Source organism: Paralichthys olivaceus, chromosome 18 (assembly GCF_024713975.1).
Source record: "Paralichthys olivaceus isolate ysfri-2021 chromosome 18, ASM2471397v2, whole genome shotgun sequence".
Classification (NCBI taxonomy): Eukaryota; Metazoa; Chordata; class Actinopteri; order Pleuronectiformes; family Paralichthyidae; genus Paralichthys; species Paralichthys olivaceus.
In genome coordinates, this window is record NC_091110.1 from 17,146,724 (window position 1) to 17,166,093 (window position 19,370).

General features: G+C 41.5%; 1 protein-coding gene across 2 annotated transcripts in view; it reads left to right on the forward strand.

Annotated features, from left to right (window-relative positions):
* Positions 1-324: 324 nt before the first annotated feature.
* igsf9a (immunoglobulin superfamily, member 9a) overlaps positions 325-19,370 on the forward strand; it is a 42,546-nt gene continuing 23,500 nt past the window's right edge. The window contains exons 1-6 of one of the 2 annotated variants that reach the window (XM_020103517.2): positions 325-645; positions 7,467-7,561; positions 7,669-7,872; positions 15,332-15,478; positions 18,012-18,160; positions 18,734-18,845. In XM_020103517.2, coding sequence (XP_019959076.2) covers positions 7,501-7,561; positions 7,669-7,872; positions 15,332-15,478; positions 18,012-18,160; positions 18,734-18,845 — 673 coding nt within the window. In that variant the 5' untranslated portion in view covers positions 325-645; positions 7,467-7,500. The remainder of the gene's footprint in view (positions 646-7,466; positions 7,562-7,668; positions 7,873-15,331; positions 15,479-18,011; positions 18,161-18,733; positions 18,846-19,370) is intronic. The other variant, XM_069513900.1, reaches the window with a different exon arrangement.

Below are 19,370 nucleotides of genomic sequence, written 5' to 3' on the forward strand. Positions count from 1 at the left end.
GTTTATTTGGATATAGTGTGACCCTCTCTGTCAGCTCGGTCACATGCACGAGGTAAAGGTAAAGGACACCCCCTTGTGGTTACCACTGAGCCATCAGGGGGAATTAAAATAAAAAAAAATTATTAAATAAATAATTAAATACATCTTCTTTTCATCCTCTGCCTGCACAAACACTCTCTTTTTAAATCTGCATTGGCTCAAACATTAAAGAGCTGATGGGACACTGATGTGGTCTGAACCTTTTGAGCACAGACAGGAACTGGAGCGTTAGGGGAGGGATGAAGGGATGAAGGGAGGAGGAAGGGAGGGAGGGAGGAAGGAAGGAAGGAAGGAAGGTGGGGGAGGGGGGACTCTGGAGGTCCGTGTGGCTGCACCGACGCTTCAAACTCACCTGTACCTGAAATGCACACCTGCTGCCTGCGGCTTTTCACTGGGAGACACGCTCATATTTCAGCTGCTCCACAAAGGAACGAGGCCCAGAGTTGATTTAAATGATCTGGACTCCACACAGAGACACACACACACACAGAGAAACACACACAGACACACACACACACACACACACAGACACACAGGAGGAGGATGCGTTAAGAACAGACCGAGCTCAGGATTTTAAAAGATCCAGGACCTGACTCTGTGCTACAGGTAGGATGAGCTTTAACAAATTAAAAGCTGTAAAAGTCAGGAGTTAATGATTGTGAAAAGTTTCCTGCAGCTTTGAAAGGATGAGGAATGAATGTGCTGAGCTCACACGGTGGAAGTCTTCCTTCCCAATCCTCTGAACTGTGTCATGCATTTAAACGTCAGTATAATGAAGTTTCTACCGGAGCTTTTCATTATCATGTGAAATGTGAAACTGACAGAAATGAGTCTGTGGAGCTCGGACTTCTCTCGGGACAGTTCAGAGTGAGCAATAAAACGACGAGGGTAATTATCGCAATAGCAATATTACAAAAGTCCATTATATCTTCTAAAAATCCACAACTCAAGAAATAATTCTGTAAATTGGATCAATTGCACAATTACACATCACTGTCTTTATATTTATTTGTTAATTGTATTGAATTACGAGCTTTGTTGATTATTGTCTTGTGGAAAACATTACACTGTGTGAACAGAGACTGGTGTGAAAGAAAAATAAGTCTAGAAGGATATTTTGGTGTTTTCACTCAGATGAATGCTCTTAGAATTACACTGAATTGACAGAGTATTCAATAGTTTGTGCAACAGAGTCTGAGCTGATAATGTCGTCTTTCATTCCTTATTCTATTCACTACATTACAACAGATACATCTTATTTATTATATGAATTCATGTAAAACTTTCTACTGCAGCATGAGACAGAGCCAGATTCGTCTTTATGCTCAGTTGGAGTCCAGAGTCCATCTGTATTCTGCTGATTTACAGCTAAAATATTCTCCTGTGCTTCCTCCTGACGTGGTTCAGGGCTTCTTATAACAGAATATTTTCCTTAAAGATTTGCATCTTCATAGGACGCTGAGTGGAAATTAATTTAGTGTCATTACAGAGAAGCACCTCACAACTGATAGTCAACTTACAGCAGACAGAATTAGATGCAAATTATTACCTGGGAAACAGCCATTAAGTCCACACCAGTGATTCTGCCACTTTATCCCAGTTCACTGCACATGTGTGTGTGTGTGAGATCAAGAGCGTAGCTTTAGTTTGTGAGAGGAAGCTCTGAATCACATCTACAGGATAAGTTTGACTGAATGAAAGGAGACATGATGACCTCTGTGATGAATCATCTAGAAAACCTCAGTCCAACTCGGGGAATAATGTAAAACACTAATTGGCAGTAATGTAAAAGAAACTGCTCTCATACTTTTTTAAAAACACTTGAAAAGTTGGCTTCATATGCAAAGTGTTCCTCTGTGTCCCTCATGACACACGAATGCAGATATTTAGCAAAACAAGAGTTTGAGCCGCTCGTCCACAAACGGTCGCTGTTTTAAAACACATTTTGCTTTGTGTAATGAACACGCACCAGAGACGATGGCAGCTGTAAACCCGTCTCTCTACGTTTGGTTCGCTAGGTCTAATCACAAGTTTGCATTCTCCTGTCGTATATGATAGATCAATGATGTAGACAATATCGCCCCCTATGGGTCGGCATGCTTCGTTTGTAGTTGTTTTTGTGTTCTCGTCTGTACGCTGACATCTTGTGTAGACAAGAGCAGTAAAAAATATTATTAGGTTTGATTATTCTAACATTTAACTCCGATCGGATTCAAATTCAAATGTTGCTATGTTCTGATTGGTGCTCAGGGTGTTGTGATGTCACCCATTTCCAGCGTAGCCCCACCCACATCAAAGTGAAAGAAGAGCACAGGAGATAAAGACTGAAAATGTGTAAATTGAAATAAAATAATGTAGAATCCAATCACACGTAAGTAGCTCATTTCTGGGAACATTGTTTTTCAGAGGCTTCAGAGTAAAAAAGTTGAACGTTACAGGAGCTGCACCATCCGAATATCGAGTTACAGCTGGTGTTACACAACTAAGAAACTGGAAACAGGATTCAAGTCACTTGGACATGAGTAATGAATCCGACAACTTTAAACTTGACCTGATAGAATAACTGCTCGGACTTCTGAATTGGAATAAGACTGTTTTCAATTCTCTGCTTCTGATGTTCTCTCCTTTCCTGACTGATGTATATTGGACAGAACAACAAAAAGAGTTTGTCCTTCGTCTTCTGCCTTCTCTTGGATTCTTGTAAAAAGGTTGTAAATGTTTGTTCTCTGAGCGGTGACATATTTTAAAGCTCTTTTATTATTATTTTTTTTGCTACTCTGCTTTTAATGTGTCCTATTTTCCCGTAAGTGCACATCAGACTGAGCCAGCCAGACGGTTCCTATTGTGAGGGAAAGCTTTTGTCAGTCAGACACTGGGAGAAAACCTTGTCTCTGGCCGGACAGTGTGTGGTCAGTGTGTGAAATTGTGTTCTGTTAGACCACATAATGATGTGTCTTTGGATTCATCATGAAAGCAGCTTGAAATTGTGATGATACAGTTGTATAGAGTCATTGACATCTACTTTGACTCCCTGTCCTTTTCAGTGTAGCTAGTTGCTTTATGATGAAGCTGTTTTCAGACATAACACCTGAGGACATTTTAGGAAAATTGAGTCTGGACATTTGCGGAGGCATGATAGGACGCATAGAAAGCTCTCGCATCTCGTCCACATCCTTGTCTTTGCTTTTCACCTCTTTTTTTCCATCTTTTATTCAGTTTGTCACGGTAGACATCAATGTCCTTGTCCGCTTAATTGGACTCACACAGAGAAAATGTCCTTTATCAGGTTTTATCACGAGGCAGTACAACAACACACAAAGAGCGGACACCAGGAGATCAACATGAAAATTAGTTTTTGGAACTAAAACTGAACAAATGGCAAAAGTAATGAGCGGAAAATGTTAATTCTGCCCGTTAGCTCAGAGCTTGGCAGAGACAGCTGGTTACACTGCCGTCATCTCTAATGTGAGCTTCTGCATTAATATAACATATCAGACATTTATCTGGTGTATTCTGAGGGCAGAGCAGGATTTTTATATTTGTTAATGGTTTGTTAAATGTCCATATTTTTGAGCACAAGTTGTTTCTCTCTTCTTGTGGAGCGAGCTCTGAGCATCGTGCAGCACGACCACTGCCATGGGTGCCATTTCTCACTGGAGTATGTGTCACGGTAGCTGCCAGATAGATGTATGTCTTTGAACCGGGGTGTTACCGGCATGGTGACATGTGATTAAAAAAGAGTATGAAATGTAAAGAAGACAAATTCACACCTAAACAGCACCTCACCCCCTTTACACGTGCATATCCCCCAAGGTGCGTGGTGTACGTAGGGCACTGTCTGGAAACAGGAAACCCATTTAATCTGCAGCTCTGCATGACTGTATGTTTTGTGTTGTGCCTTTTGGAGCATTTTGATTTTGTTGGTTCAAAGTTAAAAACAAAGATATTATTTTGTCCGTCCTTTTTTCAGGGGACAGCTCGGGAGAAATTTGTCTTCTTTCCCTTTCACTGTGATCAGAGGTTAATGTCCAATTTAGCTTGCTGGCAGATACAAACAGCCTTGAAACAGGCCTAGCCCACTGACCAAGGACATGTTTTGAGCGCACACACACACACACACACACACACACACACACACTCAAATGCACCACGCCGATACCCATGGGAAAGAAATGGAATTTGAACAGACAACTATGTAGGAGCTCCTTTATCTTTTTTGGTTTAAAGTGCGGTGGGGTAGGGGGAGAGCAGAGCTGCTGATAAATCTGTTACTGTGCCTCGGTTGCAATTAATCAGCTGGTCCCCATTTTTCTCCTTATGTAGATTAAAACGGCAACTACACAGAATTCCACCAGCATGCCTGTCACTGACATTTCTATTTCTGTCAGCTGATAAATCTCCAGGAGACGGGGCACTTTTCCTTTGTGCGATACCGGCTCATTTATTATAGCTTTTAAACATTTTCCAGATTGTGCCTGTCGTCACTATGCGCTTATGTTTATGCATATCCTCAATGTCAGAAGAAGGAAATAATATGTCTGAGGGAAATGTCTGGAGACCATCTGCGTTACCATGGCTGAGCGTTTCACCTGTGCAGGCCGCTTTGCTCGGCAGCTGCTCTCTGAGTTCTTGCTGCAGATTTAATGACAGAAAATGTCCCGCAGCTTAACAAGATTTTGTCGCCTCTCATCCTTCTTCTTGCTGTGTTTGCCACATTTCCCCCCCGCTCTCTCTTTTCCCTCCACACAACTGTTATTTTTTATTGACTTTGCCATCTCACCAGACAAATAAGCCTTTTCTTAACGCAGCACCGAAAGGAGAAACATCATTTTAATCCATCTATAGTATTTGGACGGCAACGGCAGACTCGATGTGACTGGATCTATTTCTTTAATCAGTGGCATAAATGTCATTACAGGGTGTTCAGTCCTTATCATGGCTCGTCTCATGATTTAATAAGAGGCAGAGGATGAAGAACGAGGAGAAGATGTTGAGCATCTGTTCGACAAAGAGGGAAGAAGAGTGAGTGCTGCTCTTTTGTCCTCGCCCACTGTGGGAGGGTGAGAAGCAACAGAACAGTGGCGGTAAAGCTCTACCTCGGGTTTGCCGAGCTCAGCCTCAGCAAACGTTCACTGCCTTGTTCAAGTGTAATAAGTTCAGGATAAACTCTGAGCAGTGCTGCTCTGCTTGAAGCCACACGGCTGAATGGCAGGGGATAGAATTCTGTTAATGTTCCATTAGACTGCAAACTGCAGACAAGCTGGAGATTGAGGGTTCAAATTGACTTTCACTTTGGTTTCGTGGAAGATCTGTGTATGCTGGGCAAAGGGTGAACAATCAGATGTCTTTATATTATAATCAATCCTTTTTTAAAAAGTGTTTTTTAAAATCTGTCATAAATTGGAAAAACATGTCAACAGAATTTTAGAGACTGTGACATCTGATGACATTTAGCTTTAGTCTACCTTTATATCACAGGGTCTCTTTGTGTGATCCTTCCGAAAAATCGTTTAACGAGCAAGCCGCATGGTGGAATAGGAGCTGGTGTCAGAAAAGCACTTGATGCGGTGTGGAGGTGGTTAGGCTAAAGAGTCTTCTTTCTCAAAGTCGAGTTTGTCGGATAATGGTCAGCACTCCCAAATCTAATACAAAACAATCCATTCAACCACCTTCATAGATAATATCACGATAATGCTGAGAGGGTTTCACTCATGTTGGTGTATTTAATCCCACTCAGTCATTGAACCACCATTTTAGTCCTATACCACGAGAGAAACCAAGAGAACCAGACTCTATCAAGGCCTTCCAGCATTATTAAAATTATATATATACATATTATATAGCCGAGGATGTCACAGGACTATACATAAATATGGACGACGCGTCTCAACATCCTCCTGTTCTACTAAAAAGCGTAGAAAAGATTGTAATGTGATTTTGTAGGAAGATCGCCCACCACCAAAGTGCTGTTTGCTAAAGCATGGCAGTGTGTCGGAACAAGCTGTTGACAGCCTGCGTAATTGTTTTTCACAGGTTCAGACTTTGCCCCAGCCATGAAATGAAAATGCCCATAAAAGCCTCATGGTGAGGGAGAGCAGATATGAGGGGTGGGTGGGGGTGGGGGATCATAGACAATGAGGAGGACATCATCAATGTGACTGTCTTCCATTAAACTCTACCTTGTAATTTATAATGGACCTTTTATCTCTTATTTTGAAGTATTGAAACATTTAACCATTGAGGACCTGCACAAGAAACGTTCGGCAATAAATTCATTTCGAGAACCTTCAGAAATTCAAACATCATCATACAGTATAAAGTATACTACACTGTAAAGACCAAGGTTTGATAAATACAAAAACATTTAAATTAATAAATCCAGTGTCCATCAATTAAGAATCAGACAACTCACAGCTTTACATTTAACTAATTAATCTAATTTTTGCGGCTGTCACAGTATCAATCAGGCTGTTCTTCAGCTAAACTTAACCTATCATCCATTTCTTGACTGAAAACTCTTCGGTCTCTTATCTGGCTCGTGTTTGTCTTTCTGGGTGAGTAGCCATGTTTAGCACGCGCCCGTAGCATCAGTCGATGGTATGAAGTAACCTTTGCTCTTTGGGTGTAGTAGACGTGAATCAGCTTAATGCGATGTGGGCTTTAAAAGAAAGTCAGGTTAGGCTTGTCGTGTTTATTATGGAGCTGCTATCAATCCATTTCCTGTCAAATCTGACCTATAGCAGCAACTGTGGCACAGCCAGCGTACATCTGGCAACACTGGGTATAACATAACCTACGTGTGTCAACACAGACATGTAGTTAAAGACATTTCTTAGCATCGTGGGGTGGATTTTAAAAGTTAAAGCAGAGACGGCGATTTTACTGTAAAAAGCCTTAAAATGAAGTGTTGATTTCCGCACTCCATTAATGTTTGATGAAATGGCATCAGGGATCATCCCCAGATCAAATCAGTGTCTGGATCATGATTTTTAATTTGCACTCCTTGATGCCTAACCTTAACCTCTGTGCTGCCATCAGCTCAGCTTATCTCCGTCTTTGAGTGCTTCGACTCCTGGCTGCTTCAGCCAAATGTGTTCAATGATGTGCTCTAAATAAAACACTTAGATGTCACTCCACACGTGACTCGCAAAAGATTAATGTGGCATTTATGACATTTACTTTCAGAAAAGGATATAGGGCCAAGGAGCTTTCTGGCAGCAGAGGCGGCTCTGCCCATTTGTGTAATGATATGGGATGAATTCCAGTTATTGGAAATCGGAACCCTTCTCTCCCCCCTGTCTGTAAAATTATGACAGAAGCAGCAGCTCTGCCTTTTTAGTTGGGAAATCTGTCACGCGTGGCTGTCGTCCTGCGTGCAGCCAAGAAAGTTAATGTGATTGTGACAATTGTGTCTCTTTTGCCAACAGATTGAACATGCTGCAGGTTGTATGAGTGACTGATATGGAGCCAGCGAGATCCCATATACAGACTTTTATGGTGGTGGCGGCTTTTTGCCTCTTTTGTAAGTATCTCCATTATTTTATTTAAACTATATCCTCCACTGTGCATGTTAATCCTTATTTTTGCATCAAAGTAAACCACCTGAAGATAATCTGTCATTAACCCCAGCAGGGAGCGTTGACGGTGCGAGGCCGGAAGTGCGAGGAAAGGCTGGAGGTGAGGTGGAGCTCCAGTGTAGATTTCCTCCATCATTCCCGGCCGCTGTGTCCTCTGCGTCCCTGCATGTGGTGGAATGGGTTCGACAGGGACTCGACATCCCCGTCTTGATCAAATTTGGATCCTACGCGCCTCGGGTCCATCCGCAGTATGAGGGTGAGCGTCCATGATCCCATTACATCCTCCCACTGAAAACTGTGATGTGCACATTATCCTCTCTGTTCACTGTGATGGCTCTTGAGTGTATGAAGATTGTCGGCAATAACTGTGGTGAATTGTTTAATGGACTTTGCTTTTATATGGCGTGATACCGTTTAACTGCGCTTCAATGTTTGTACCTTTTTATGCATTGCCCTAGCTCTTACTTCGTCATTTTGAGAGAAGCTCAAGCAGAATTGCATCTTAACATTTTAACTTGCTGGACAATCCTGACTGAAACATCTGCATGGCCACTAATACCAGTAAATCTTAGCTTTTCATACGGTAGAAACATCTGTATTGGCCGGATAAGCAACAATTTTTGATTTATATTATAGATCAGCTGGGTCTCCAAACAAATGCTCACGTTTGGATTAAAAAACATTATTAGAAGTGCAAAACGATACCACAGAGATGGACTGCAGCTTCCAGCAGGCAGTGGACAGGCCTCTGTGTGGACGTCACTTTGTGAATCCAACCATGCTTAGACTGAAATTTCTCAGAAACTGTCACTTTGGCTGCCATTAAATCGTATAAAGACATTCATGGTTACGTGGTGATGAATTCCACGGACTCTTGTGATCCCATGACTCTTCCTTTAGCACGCAGTTGACATCTGTGGATTTGGGGACAATGTCTCTACAGCTATTGTCCACTTTGAAAATATTAATAATGAGGGCTGTTATGCTGCAGCCTTGAGTTCCTTCCACTGGAAGAATGTAACCAGTATCTGGGTCTCGGGAGCCTATTCATCACCACACCTTGACGGCCTTTCAAACCCGCCACAGTGGGAGCCACTTTTTAAAGGAGCTGAAACTCTCATGTTGCATCATCGTCCATTGTTCCCAGTGCTGTGGGCAGAATATGCACAAAGAGAATCTGTGGGGAGAGAGATCCTCAATGGACCATACCTCTACGCAGCTTCCGTTATCCTCTAAAGTCACAAACAATGGGACTAATGTGTACAAAAAGAAAGCATGTCTGGGTGGCTCAAGTCTTCTCCTCAGCACTGCCTAAAGAGAAGTTCAGCCTATATCGACCTTTCCAAAGGCTATTTGAATTTATGCAGGAGCACCAGGCGCCGTTTTAGAAAGAAGCTGCATAAGTAAAATAATTTGGTCAATTAAACCTTCATGAGCTACCAAGTGGTTAATATTGTCATTTACTCTCAGCGGCTGGTAGATAATAGATATCAGCAACATGTCATCTAATAAATACTGCTTAAGCAATTAGAGATTTAACCTCATATACCCTTGTTACCCACTGTTGCATCAGTCTTTACAGACTCACGCTGTGCAGCCAACCATTGTTTAAACCCACGATTTAAAATTCTAGTGCAGCTCCCCAGGGTTTCTGCAGATATCAAATATGACAATGAATATGATGTAGTGATGTTTTAGTCGTCTTCCTTTTTTAAAGACAATGCTTTGTTGTAAAAGACAGACTGGTGTGATCCACAGTAAAACCCTGACAATGTGATGTCTCCACAGAGGTAGGTGTTGACAGTTTAATCACAAGTACGATACATTTTTGAAAACAGACTCTCCACAGTGACCCTCTAGTAGCCACTGCAGAGGGTTTATCCACCTGTGATCGATCCACAGATCTCCAAAAAGTTTCAGAAACGTCTCTGAGCTTCCCAGGAAGGACTTTTGTTCAAAAGATGAGGTTTTAATTTCATGCTTGACCTTGGAAAGAGCAACTGAGGCTTGATGGATTAATCAAAACTGAAAATATGAATTGGTCACAGCCCTAATAACAACAATATAGAGACAATATGTTTTTCCATAATGGGAAAATATGCTTCTTAAATGATAAGGTGTTATCCCATCATTTTCAGATTGTCTACTAATCCCATGAAAAGACCAAAACCAGCACTTAATCTCAACCCTTTCCTACTTTACTTCCCTTTTCTGACTGAAGACATACATGTTTAAAAATATTGTTTAATTTTTTAGCTTATATTTTTAATCAAACTTAATCAAACAAGAGCAACTAATGCTTTTATTTGTGGATTATCTCCTGCCAAGGCTGAATTCACATTTGGTCTGTTACTGACTTTTTACAGCCTCAGGATAATAAGTGGTGGTGACTGTGTTTTTAATAGTTTTTTAAAAACATCGGAGCTCAATGACACAGGTGAAGTAGATATTTGATATCACACAGCTCAGTTTTGTTTCTTGTCTGTAATTCAGTTTCATATTATTAATGAAGCACATGATTATTATTTGTATTATTATCTACATACAGTATCTATTGATACATACAAATCAATTAATTCATGTAATAATAATCTCTCTCACATAGTTTCCACCTTGATTATTTTAATAATTAAAATGGTAATTGGAATTCACTATGTGTTAAATTGGCTGAACAAGTTAATTGTCAATGATAGAATTACAGTTTTACTCAACGTGCATGGAGGAAAAATAACACGGGACGATAAACTCTGCAACGCATCGGAGATTACGGAGGTTACCATAGAAGTGAATACACTTTGGACACAGAGCCATGTGGCAATGGGGCGTCAGCCTTTGGCTACACAATCAATATTTGTTTCCAGGATTCCTTAGGCGATAGATTTGGACTCTTCATTTAATTTGTTGATTGAATAGAAAAAACATAGAAGCCTCATCTTTTACATCAGTGTGTGAGTGAAATCTATGAAAATGTCTGGTATGACAGATTCATTGGTCGAGTGACGAACAGTAAAGAGCTGCAATCAGCGCATAAAGGTGAATGTTTGTTTGTGGAAGGATCAGTCGGTGCTCTCAGCCGAGCGGAGGCCTTTCTCATTTGATTCGGGGGCCACTCCCTCGCCCAGGCCGAGCAGGAAATACGATACAGACATTTACATAGCAATAAAGTCAGGGTGAACCTTGGCAGATGAATTATCGTTAGTGGGAGAGGTGCAGACTTTAATTCCAGCCCGGGCTCATAAAGGACTGTAGCCTTTTGTAGCCGACTCTGAAGACGATCCCTCAACATACAATGATGTCACAGCTCATTACACTGGATGTTACTTTCAGAGGAAGCCGGGAAATATACTCGTTGTAAAAATCCTAAAATTAGCTCGCTCCCTGTCCCATGAATTACACTTTCTGTACACTTCGCTTGACCGTAAAGCATCCTGCACAGAAAAGCACCTTTTCTAAAACGGACAGGTTTGCTAATCACATGCCTCTCAGGTGACAAACAGAAAAGCTGCTGTTCTCTGTGAATACAAAAGGTTTGAAAACAAAAAAAGATGCTTTGTCCAGTCTGATGTTGATTGGACGGGATTTCTGTCAGGTGCTGGCTGGTGTGGGAGGAACAGGTGCAGCATGGGAAACTAACGCTTTACGGATGGAACGACAGGTGTGGATTTCACCTCGGGTTCTCAGATGTCTCAGCAGTTTGTCTTCAGGACGTAGGGTCTTTAAGTGTGAATGTGCGTTGCTCATTTTACTCCCTCCACCATTCCTCCCTCTTTTCCACCTTAAATGGGTGAAGTAAATTTTTCGAATTGATATTTTTCTGACTGCCGGCAATGCCCTCCATCAATACTCTTTGTGTTTGATCGCGCGCGTAGCTTCACAAAGTGCGAGATACATTACATTTTCTTCAGATTGCTCCCCCGAGAGTGTCGAGAGCTGAACGGGTTTAAATGTATTTGTTGTAATAGAGCAGTAAAGATCTGAGGATTAGCGTCTTCTCTGTGCACAGGATAGAAAATCCCTCCGCACCCATACAGCTGCCGACTGCATAAAAAGTAAATACAGCTGTGGAAATGAAATGTTTCTGTGTAAATCCCATCACAATCAATATCCTCCTCCACATGCACAAACACGAGGGTGTGCGCTGGGAGTCCTCATGTTCACGGCAGTCTGTAAGTACAGGCCTCAACGTCCGACAACAACAAAGCTCTCAATTCAAATTTCAAACGATGGCACGGTAATAGATCAACACGCAGCGAAGAGTGAAACTGTATCTGCTTCTTTCTCTAACTGAAACCTAACGGCCTGTGCGCCGCCTGCCAAGAGCTGACGACATCTCTGAGGCGATGTTGGGCCTCGTGCCCATGAATATCACATTCCCGGGGACATAAACGCCCAGGTCGTGCAAAATGGTATTGAATTTAAATAATTTTTCATACGGAGCCCTGTCAAACCAAACAAGACACTTTCCAGATAATTCCCCCCCGGAAGACGTTTCTTTATAATTTAAAAACTTAATTCCCAAAAATGCTACAGATCCATTTTAAAAGAAAGAAAATCAATATCTCGGGTGCATCCTTCAGTCTGAATAAAACTGAGAGAATAAAACACAGTCTATAGGATTTAACGTCTTCCTTTTGTCAGTGACAGGTCTGCTTTGTAAAACACCTCCAACCCGTAGTCCATTAAAAATGTATGATGGAGTATTGGGGCCATAATGAAGAGAAAATTTCACAGTATTATGAGAATAGAGTCGTAGTTTACAAAGTAGGAAGTCACACTGTTCAGAAAACAGTCACATAAGAGAACTTGTACTTATACTGTATGTTATATATTCCTCATGTTAATGCAGGTGACAGATCTTCTGATATTCCCCCTTAAAAATGACATGTAGCCTAAAATGTTTTACTTTATTCTCCTAAATTATGACTTTATCGTCTTATCACTTTTCGTTTCTCGTAAAATTACAACTTTGTTTGCAAAAATATTGATTTTATTCCCGAACTCTCTCTAAATATAAAGTTAAAAGTAGTTTAAAGCATAATCCACTCGGCGCTTTACATGAAATATATTGTAAAAACACAAAATATGGGAATAAAATCAGCCAAAGCAGTACTAACACAAGAATCTGTGTTTTACAGAGTATAAAACACGATGAAGCAGGAATCGTGCCGAAGTAACTAAAGAACAAACTGATTAAAAAATGAGTTTAACAAAGTGTTTTTCACAGATGTGATTTTGCACAGGCTCTTCAAAACGCCACGCGATCCATTTCAAATGACGTTAACACAAAAGATTTTAATTAGCTGTTCAGTTGAAGGAGGATTATTTCTTTAAAAAATCTCCTTGGAAAGCAATTATCTTAAGGACGATAATGACCGCAACATTTTAATAATCTATTCTGCTCCAAAGCATCTTTTTCAGACGTTTCTGTGGGGAGTGGGCAGGCGTCTCATTTCAAACTGAAACCTTTTCATTTGTAAAGGTTTGTATTTCGTCTTCGCTCTGAATGGTTTCACGTTTCTCCGTCACCTGAGAGTGTATTCAGGGACAAAGCCTTCGGGGGGGTTGGGGGGGGGTCTTTAGTTGGGAAAAGTTTGGCCAATAAATGCACTTTGCAAGTGTGTGTGTGTGTGTGTGTGTGTGTGTGTGTGTGTGTGTGTGTGTGTGTGAGAAGATATTGTTTTCCTTGGACAAGTCAGAAATCCACTCTTCGGCTAATTTAATGGAGTAATGGAGGCGGGTGGTGTTGGTGGGGGTGGAGCGTCTACCTGTTATCAGTATCATTTGCACGCCCTGTTGTCACTCTCTTATTTTGTTAAGTGCACCGTGATCTATGGAATAATGTTAGTCTTCGTTTCAGCAGAGCTTTTAGTTGTTTACCTTCATTCTCATCATCTTAATGCACATTCGCAGCAGCACATTTTTAAAGATGTCTAATAACTGAATGATGGACAAAGTTAAGCACGTCAAAGTTTTTTTGGTTTTGTTGCTAACAAATTAGCTCATCCATTCTTGCTGGGCGCCCGGAGCCAAAAGTCTGTGGACACTGAACACTGTCGAAGTTCCAGTACTATACAAACATTCCTGCTGAAGAAAATGGATGGAAGTTGTTCCGTTGACCTAAAAGGTTTTTACAACATAGTTAACAAAGATGACAATACATTCTTGGAAAGGCCCTTTAATCTGCACCAATATTCATTGGGTTCCCAGGCCCCATCTCTCCACCAAGTTTGTTTGAATTGGTGAAAACGTAACCTCCTCTGCAGGGTTAATCATCCGCTCCGATCAGGGAATTGGAGGCTTTTGGACCTGGCTGCAGGGAGTTTCTTCCATTCAGCCACAACAACATGTTTTAGTTGGTGCACTGATGTAACCTGATATCATCTGTGCAGGCTGATCAAGTTCTTTCACACTGAACTGGGAAAAGTATTTTCCCTTATGGAACTGATAACAACTACCTGTAGGTAGCAGCTGTAATTGTGTTTTCTTGGGCAGGATTGATGGAAGTGAAGGAAGGAAGAAGTGGAACTCTTGTTATTTGACTTTCATCGACAATGCAAAACTAAATTTACTAGTTTGCACATGGGAACGGAGTAAATATTGCTTTTTTACTGCACACACACGCTTGTTTTTACTCACACTTATGGCACAACGCACTCGGCAAGACACATATTGTGTTTGTTGAGAGACAAAAAGGTCTAAATCTCCCCCGTCTGTTTCGTTCTGTCTGTTTTCCAGCTCTCACACTCAATTTACCTTGCATTCAAATCACTTGCAATCATGCATTTTACACAGGGTAGCAATTGTGGCGCTAGGTCACGCTCTCACTCCACCTCCATCCTTCCCTTTCCTCTATCTGTTGACTCTCTGTCACGTTGGCTCAACAATCCTGCCTCAGCACTACCTTTCCTCTGAGGTGCTGCGGTGACCTATATCACTCTGAGCCAGTAAACATGAGAGAAGGGGAAAAACCGCCGGGGGTCAAAGGGTGGGATTTTAAAATGACTAATCCCCCGAGTGTATGCTGATGTGTGTTTTGCTCGACTTTAACCCCTCCTCCCCTCTTCTCCCCTGGAGATTTAGTTGCTCTTGGCAGCTTGGAAAAGCAAACAGGGTGTATGTTATCACCGCCAGCATGCCTAACTCCAACTTCCTGGTTTCTTATTGACTGTCAGGACCGTCCGTCCCTGCCTCAGTCCCCAGGAATCAGAGCCTGTTCATAATTTCCACTGCGGCATGTTCGCTGTTTTACATGCTGTTATTTCTGAGCTGGTGCACAGAGGAGACTGTGAAAGTTTCATTGGCAGTTTCCTGTCAGCGATGCCGTCCCATGATGTCAGGTTACTGGACAATTGTTTGTCTGATAAAGTGTGAAAACCTGACGGACGCAGAGAGACGCGGGCGCCGACCACTGGAAAAGATGAAAAGGTTGAGGTCGCGAGCTGTGCTGCGGCTCGAGGGAGCCGTCACCTGGCAACCAGGGGCTCACATTTCTAAGTTTGTGTGTATGTGTGTGTGTTTACCTGTTGTTTGTGTGTGTGTGCTTTTGTGCATGCACTCGTGTGTGTGGTCATTTCAGGCATCGTTTGAGGACAATGTTCTTTTTCGGCACAACAAAGCATCAGCCCTCCAACAGTTACCAATGCTCAGACATGAGATCACATGTGAAATCAGCATCACCTGCAGGCGAACTCTCACACACGCTCTTGTTTCCGCAGGGCGGGTGTCTCTGGTACGTGTCACTGCCATGAGGCTGGAGGGCCTGCGACTGGATGATCAGGGTTCGTACGAGTGTCGAATCCTCTTACTGGATAAACCCACAGATGAGCTGCGAAACGGCACCTGGACTCTGCTCTCTGTGACCGGTGAGGGTTATGGATTTATTTTGTTTTTGAAGTGGATTATATTTGACTGAATACGACTTATTCAGACGTTAAATAACATTTAATCCAGATCTTGGCCCTCGTTCAGTTTGTCAATCAGAACGCTGTAAATCAGGAAGGATTACTTTTACTTTTCAGTGCATATTCCACAATATATGAGTACTGTCTTGTCAGATGTGTATTTTTATTCACTTATTATAGCCTCATTTAAATTGTTATTTAGCCAACTTTCATAAAGCAAAGCACTTACATGGCCGCTTCAATATTATATTGAATTAAAAAAAAAATGGGCTCATTTTCCATTGAGTGAAACTTTTCCCTTAAATAAACTTGTAATTCATAGGGTCAAAAAATATTACCATGCAAGCCCCTAAAGACAAAGAGAAATTTTAATTCTCTCTTTTTGTGTGAGGAAATAAAACTGATAACGATACTGCAGCAATTGTGAATAATTTATCATTTTTAAAAAAGGATAAGCTTTTTAAAAAAACTATGGTACACTATGGAAATGGCGTCTAATCTTCGAGCCTCTGGGTGAGTGTTTCCCATGGCAGCCGCTAACTGACATTTAAGAGCTAGCGTTTGCTAGATGCCCTGTAGCCCATGAACATGAATACGATGCATGTGTTCTTTAAGCAGCTCACACAGCTTTGTCTGTCTCTTTAATATTTTGCATTAGGGAGAAGCCAGTGTCTGGTCAAATAAGTTTATATTCCGTGTAAAGCTGGAAAACTCGGGTATTCAGCTTCCACGTGGGAAAGTAAAAGTACAGATTTTCACTTTCCGGTAGATTCAACGTAGGCGTTGCATCAATCGATGACGTTCAATGATGTCCTGACTGTTTTTGATAGTTATATCCCCAAATGAGTTTCTAGCGAGGTACCACTCTGTTCTTCAAGACATCACTTTGCAGATCCTGAATTAGATCCTGAAGTTCTACACATGTGAAAGACAAACCAAAATGTTCCAGACATTTTCCAGAGTTCATGCATGAAGACAGCTCTTGGAATCTCGATACACATGGACTTTCTGTTTTCTGTTTTCAGCTTCATCAAACATCTTCATCTGACTGAATGTGCACTTACCTTCCACTCGCCTTGTCTGTATTTATTGTGTAAAGCACGGCCTGAGCTAGCCTTGACAGTGACTACAGTATTTCAACTCTATTGTGAAATGAAACTTTTTGAGAAGAACTTTTTTCAAAGCTTTTTTAAAGACACCACTGTCAAAAACGCTCAGCGGATCGGAGAGTTCGGATAAGTTTTGACTTTCATGTTTTTGAAAGAACAATCCCTGACTCTTAAGTTCATCATCGCACTTATTGACAGGTTTAAATGATGCATCTTCTAAATATTTAATCGATATATATATAAAATATGCATTATTATTTTTGCTCTTTGAAGTGGATATGCTATATATTTGGTGAAAAGTCACTGCGGTGACTGCACACAAACATGCAGAGCACAGTATCAGAGCACAGAGCAGATCAAAGCTCAGGGAGACAGATTCACAAAGCTGCTCTGTGTGTGCGTCAGGTTAGAGTTGAGAATTATAATAGATTATGACTTTGTACTCCAGGCCTTGGATATAACTTCACCGACATGCCCTGCAGGTACGCTCTTCACATCATATTGTTTGCACCCTGCTTTGACACATGAGATTGTCAGTGGCCTTCACGGGCTCAGCAATGCAGAGCTAAAAGAGCTGTACTTTTAAAAATACGACCCTCGGTTTGTACGCAACTAAATCTATTAACCATGCAAAAAGCTTTTTTGGTTTTTGGGAACCTGAAGTTTGCAGCTTTTGTTAATTTCACCAGGCCTCTCCTGAAGTGCACAGAGGCTGAAAAATGTCTATTAATACAAATACCTTTAATTCCGATTAAACAAGGAGCCAATACTCTAAGTCTGATAAAAAGAGAAGTAACAAAATTTCAAACTCTTAATAAAAACTATTTGTTCATTTATTTATACAGAGGTATGTTAAGGATGCATGCCTTGAGAAGTAAAAGAATAAAATGTTGACGTGCAAGTTATTTGTTTACATTCGGAGCCTTAAAAGGCTCTAATGAGATCCAAGGTTTCAAGTGGCACCAGAGTGTTAGCGGATCTAAACGACAGCGTTTGTAACTGACATTTTCACTCTGGGATGTGGAATAATAATGCAAGTTGACAGCAGTAAACTGAGCACAGGCTGCAGATTAACGAACAAGGCCGAGCTGCTGTCAGGCTGTATATGAATGAATAAAAAAAGGACAGAAGAGAGAGAGAGAGAGAGAAAGACAGCAGATTTATTGTCGGCTTGTCCTGCTTTTTTTCTTTTTTGCTGCTTGGAGGACAGTGTGCATCTTTGTTTGTTTCTCTTCTCCTGTGGACAGTTGTAGATTTTATATTCACCCAAATACTGTTAATCTATGTGAGGGGCCCCGATTTTCTCAATTAGGTTTAGTTTAAAAAAAAAAAAAAAGATCATGTACATTCTATGTAGATGTTCATCTCAATGTTTTCTTTCATAGCCCCACCCACCTTCACTGAAGCCCCGCCCCCTGCAGTGGAGGCTCTGGTCGGAGGTCGTCTCTCTCTTTCCTGTGTTGCCAATGGCAACCCCCCTCCCACCATCACCTGGCTGAAAGACGGCAGCGTTCTGGAAAGAATAAATCATCAGGTACGTGTGAGCTAACTCCAGGTTGTGAATGAAACTAGAATTATGATTTTCTTTCCTTCTATTCGTCATATCCACTTGTTGCTTCCTGTAATTGTCAAAAACACACGAAACAGCTTTAAGGCAGCGTTTCACTGAGCAAGGCCGATCAATTCTGTTCTAAAGAAATCTGTGTTTAGTATTTGAACTTTTCTCGGATATTTTTGTGAGATATTTAATAATTTGAAGCAACAATCTGAAACGTTAAGAGTGGAGTTCACTGAAATGTGACAAGAAAGCCACAAAGACCCTCTGCTTCTCTTCATAATGTGAAGTCACCGGCTCAAACTGTTGGTTTAACCTTTAAAGGTCTTGAAATGTTTTTTTATTTTTTATCAGGGACTTAGTACGAGTGACAGGATCCAACCTGAACTCGTGGAGTACCCGCAGTAAAGATGGAGGCTGGAGATTTGAAGCCATGTTTTTTTTTGTAGAATAGCATCACAAACACAGTTACATACATGTTCACATCTGTCGGTCGATAGTATCTGTAGTGCACATGTGTCTCCATGTACTGTGTCTGTGTACTTTTACCAGGACGGAGCCTTATCTCTCGGAGCAGTGAGCGTGCAGTCAGCGGGTCAGTACACCTGCCACGCCTCCAACTCCGAGGGAAACATGACTCGGGTGACGAATGTGAAGATCAAAGGTCGGTTGTTGCCCGTAGGCTTGAGCGTGTGTGTCTTTCTGTCTGTCTGTCTTTCTGTCTGTCTGTCTGACTTGTGTCCGTCTGTGTGTATGCCTGCCTGTCCATCTGCCTGTCTGTCTGTCTGTCCGTGTGTCTGTCAGCTCGTCTGTCGGTCATTTCCCTCAGTCTCTCTGATGTCTGCGTGTTGCCTGACTGGCTGGGAGCCAATGTGATTTACATTCCCGTTTCTCCCTCTTGCATCATATGACGGAGCGGTAATGGAAAACTCAAACTGAATTAAACTCTCGCTCTGTCCCTGTGAAGATAACACTGATCTCATGATACGAGACAAGAGATCATGTGGGGGGGGGGGAGAGTGGTTTCGGGGCGTCACTACATCGCGATGAAGGTTTACGCTCAAATTAAAGGCTGAATAAATGAGACGTGACGGTTTTCTGAGCTCGTTAGCACGCTGTCGTTCATTCATGAAAATTCACATAATTATTATTTTACTTTCCAAGGAATGTTTCTTTTGAATATAAATCC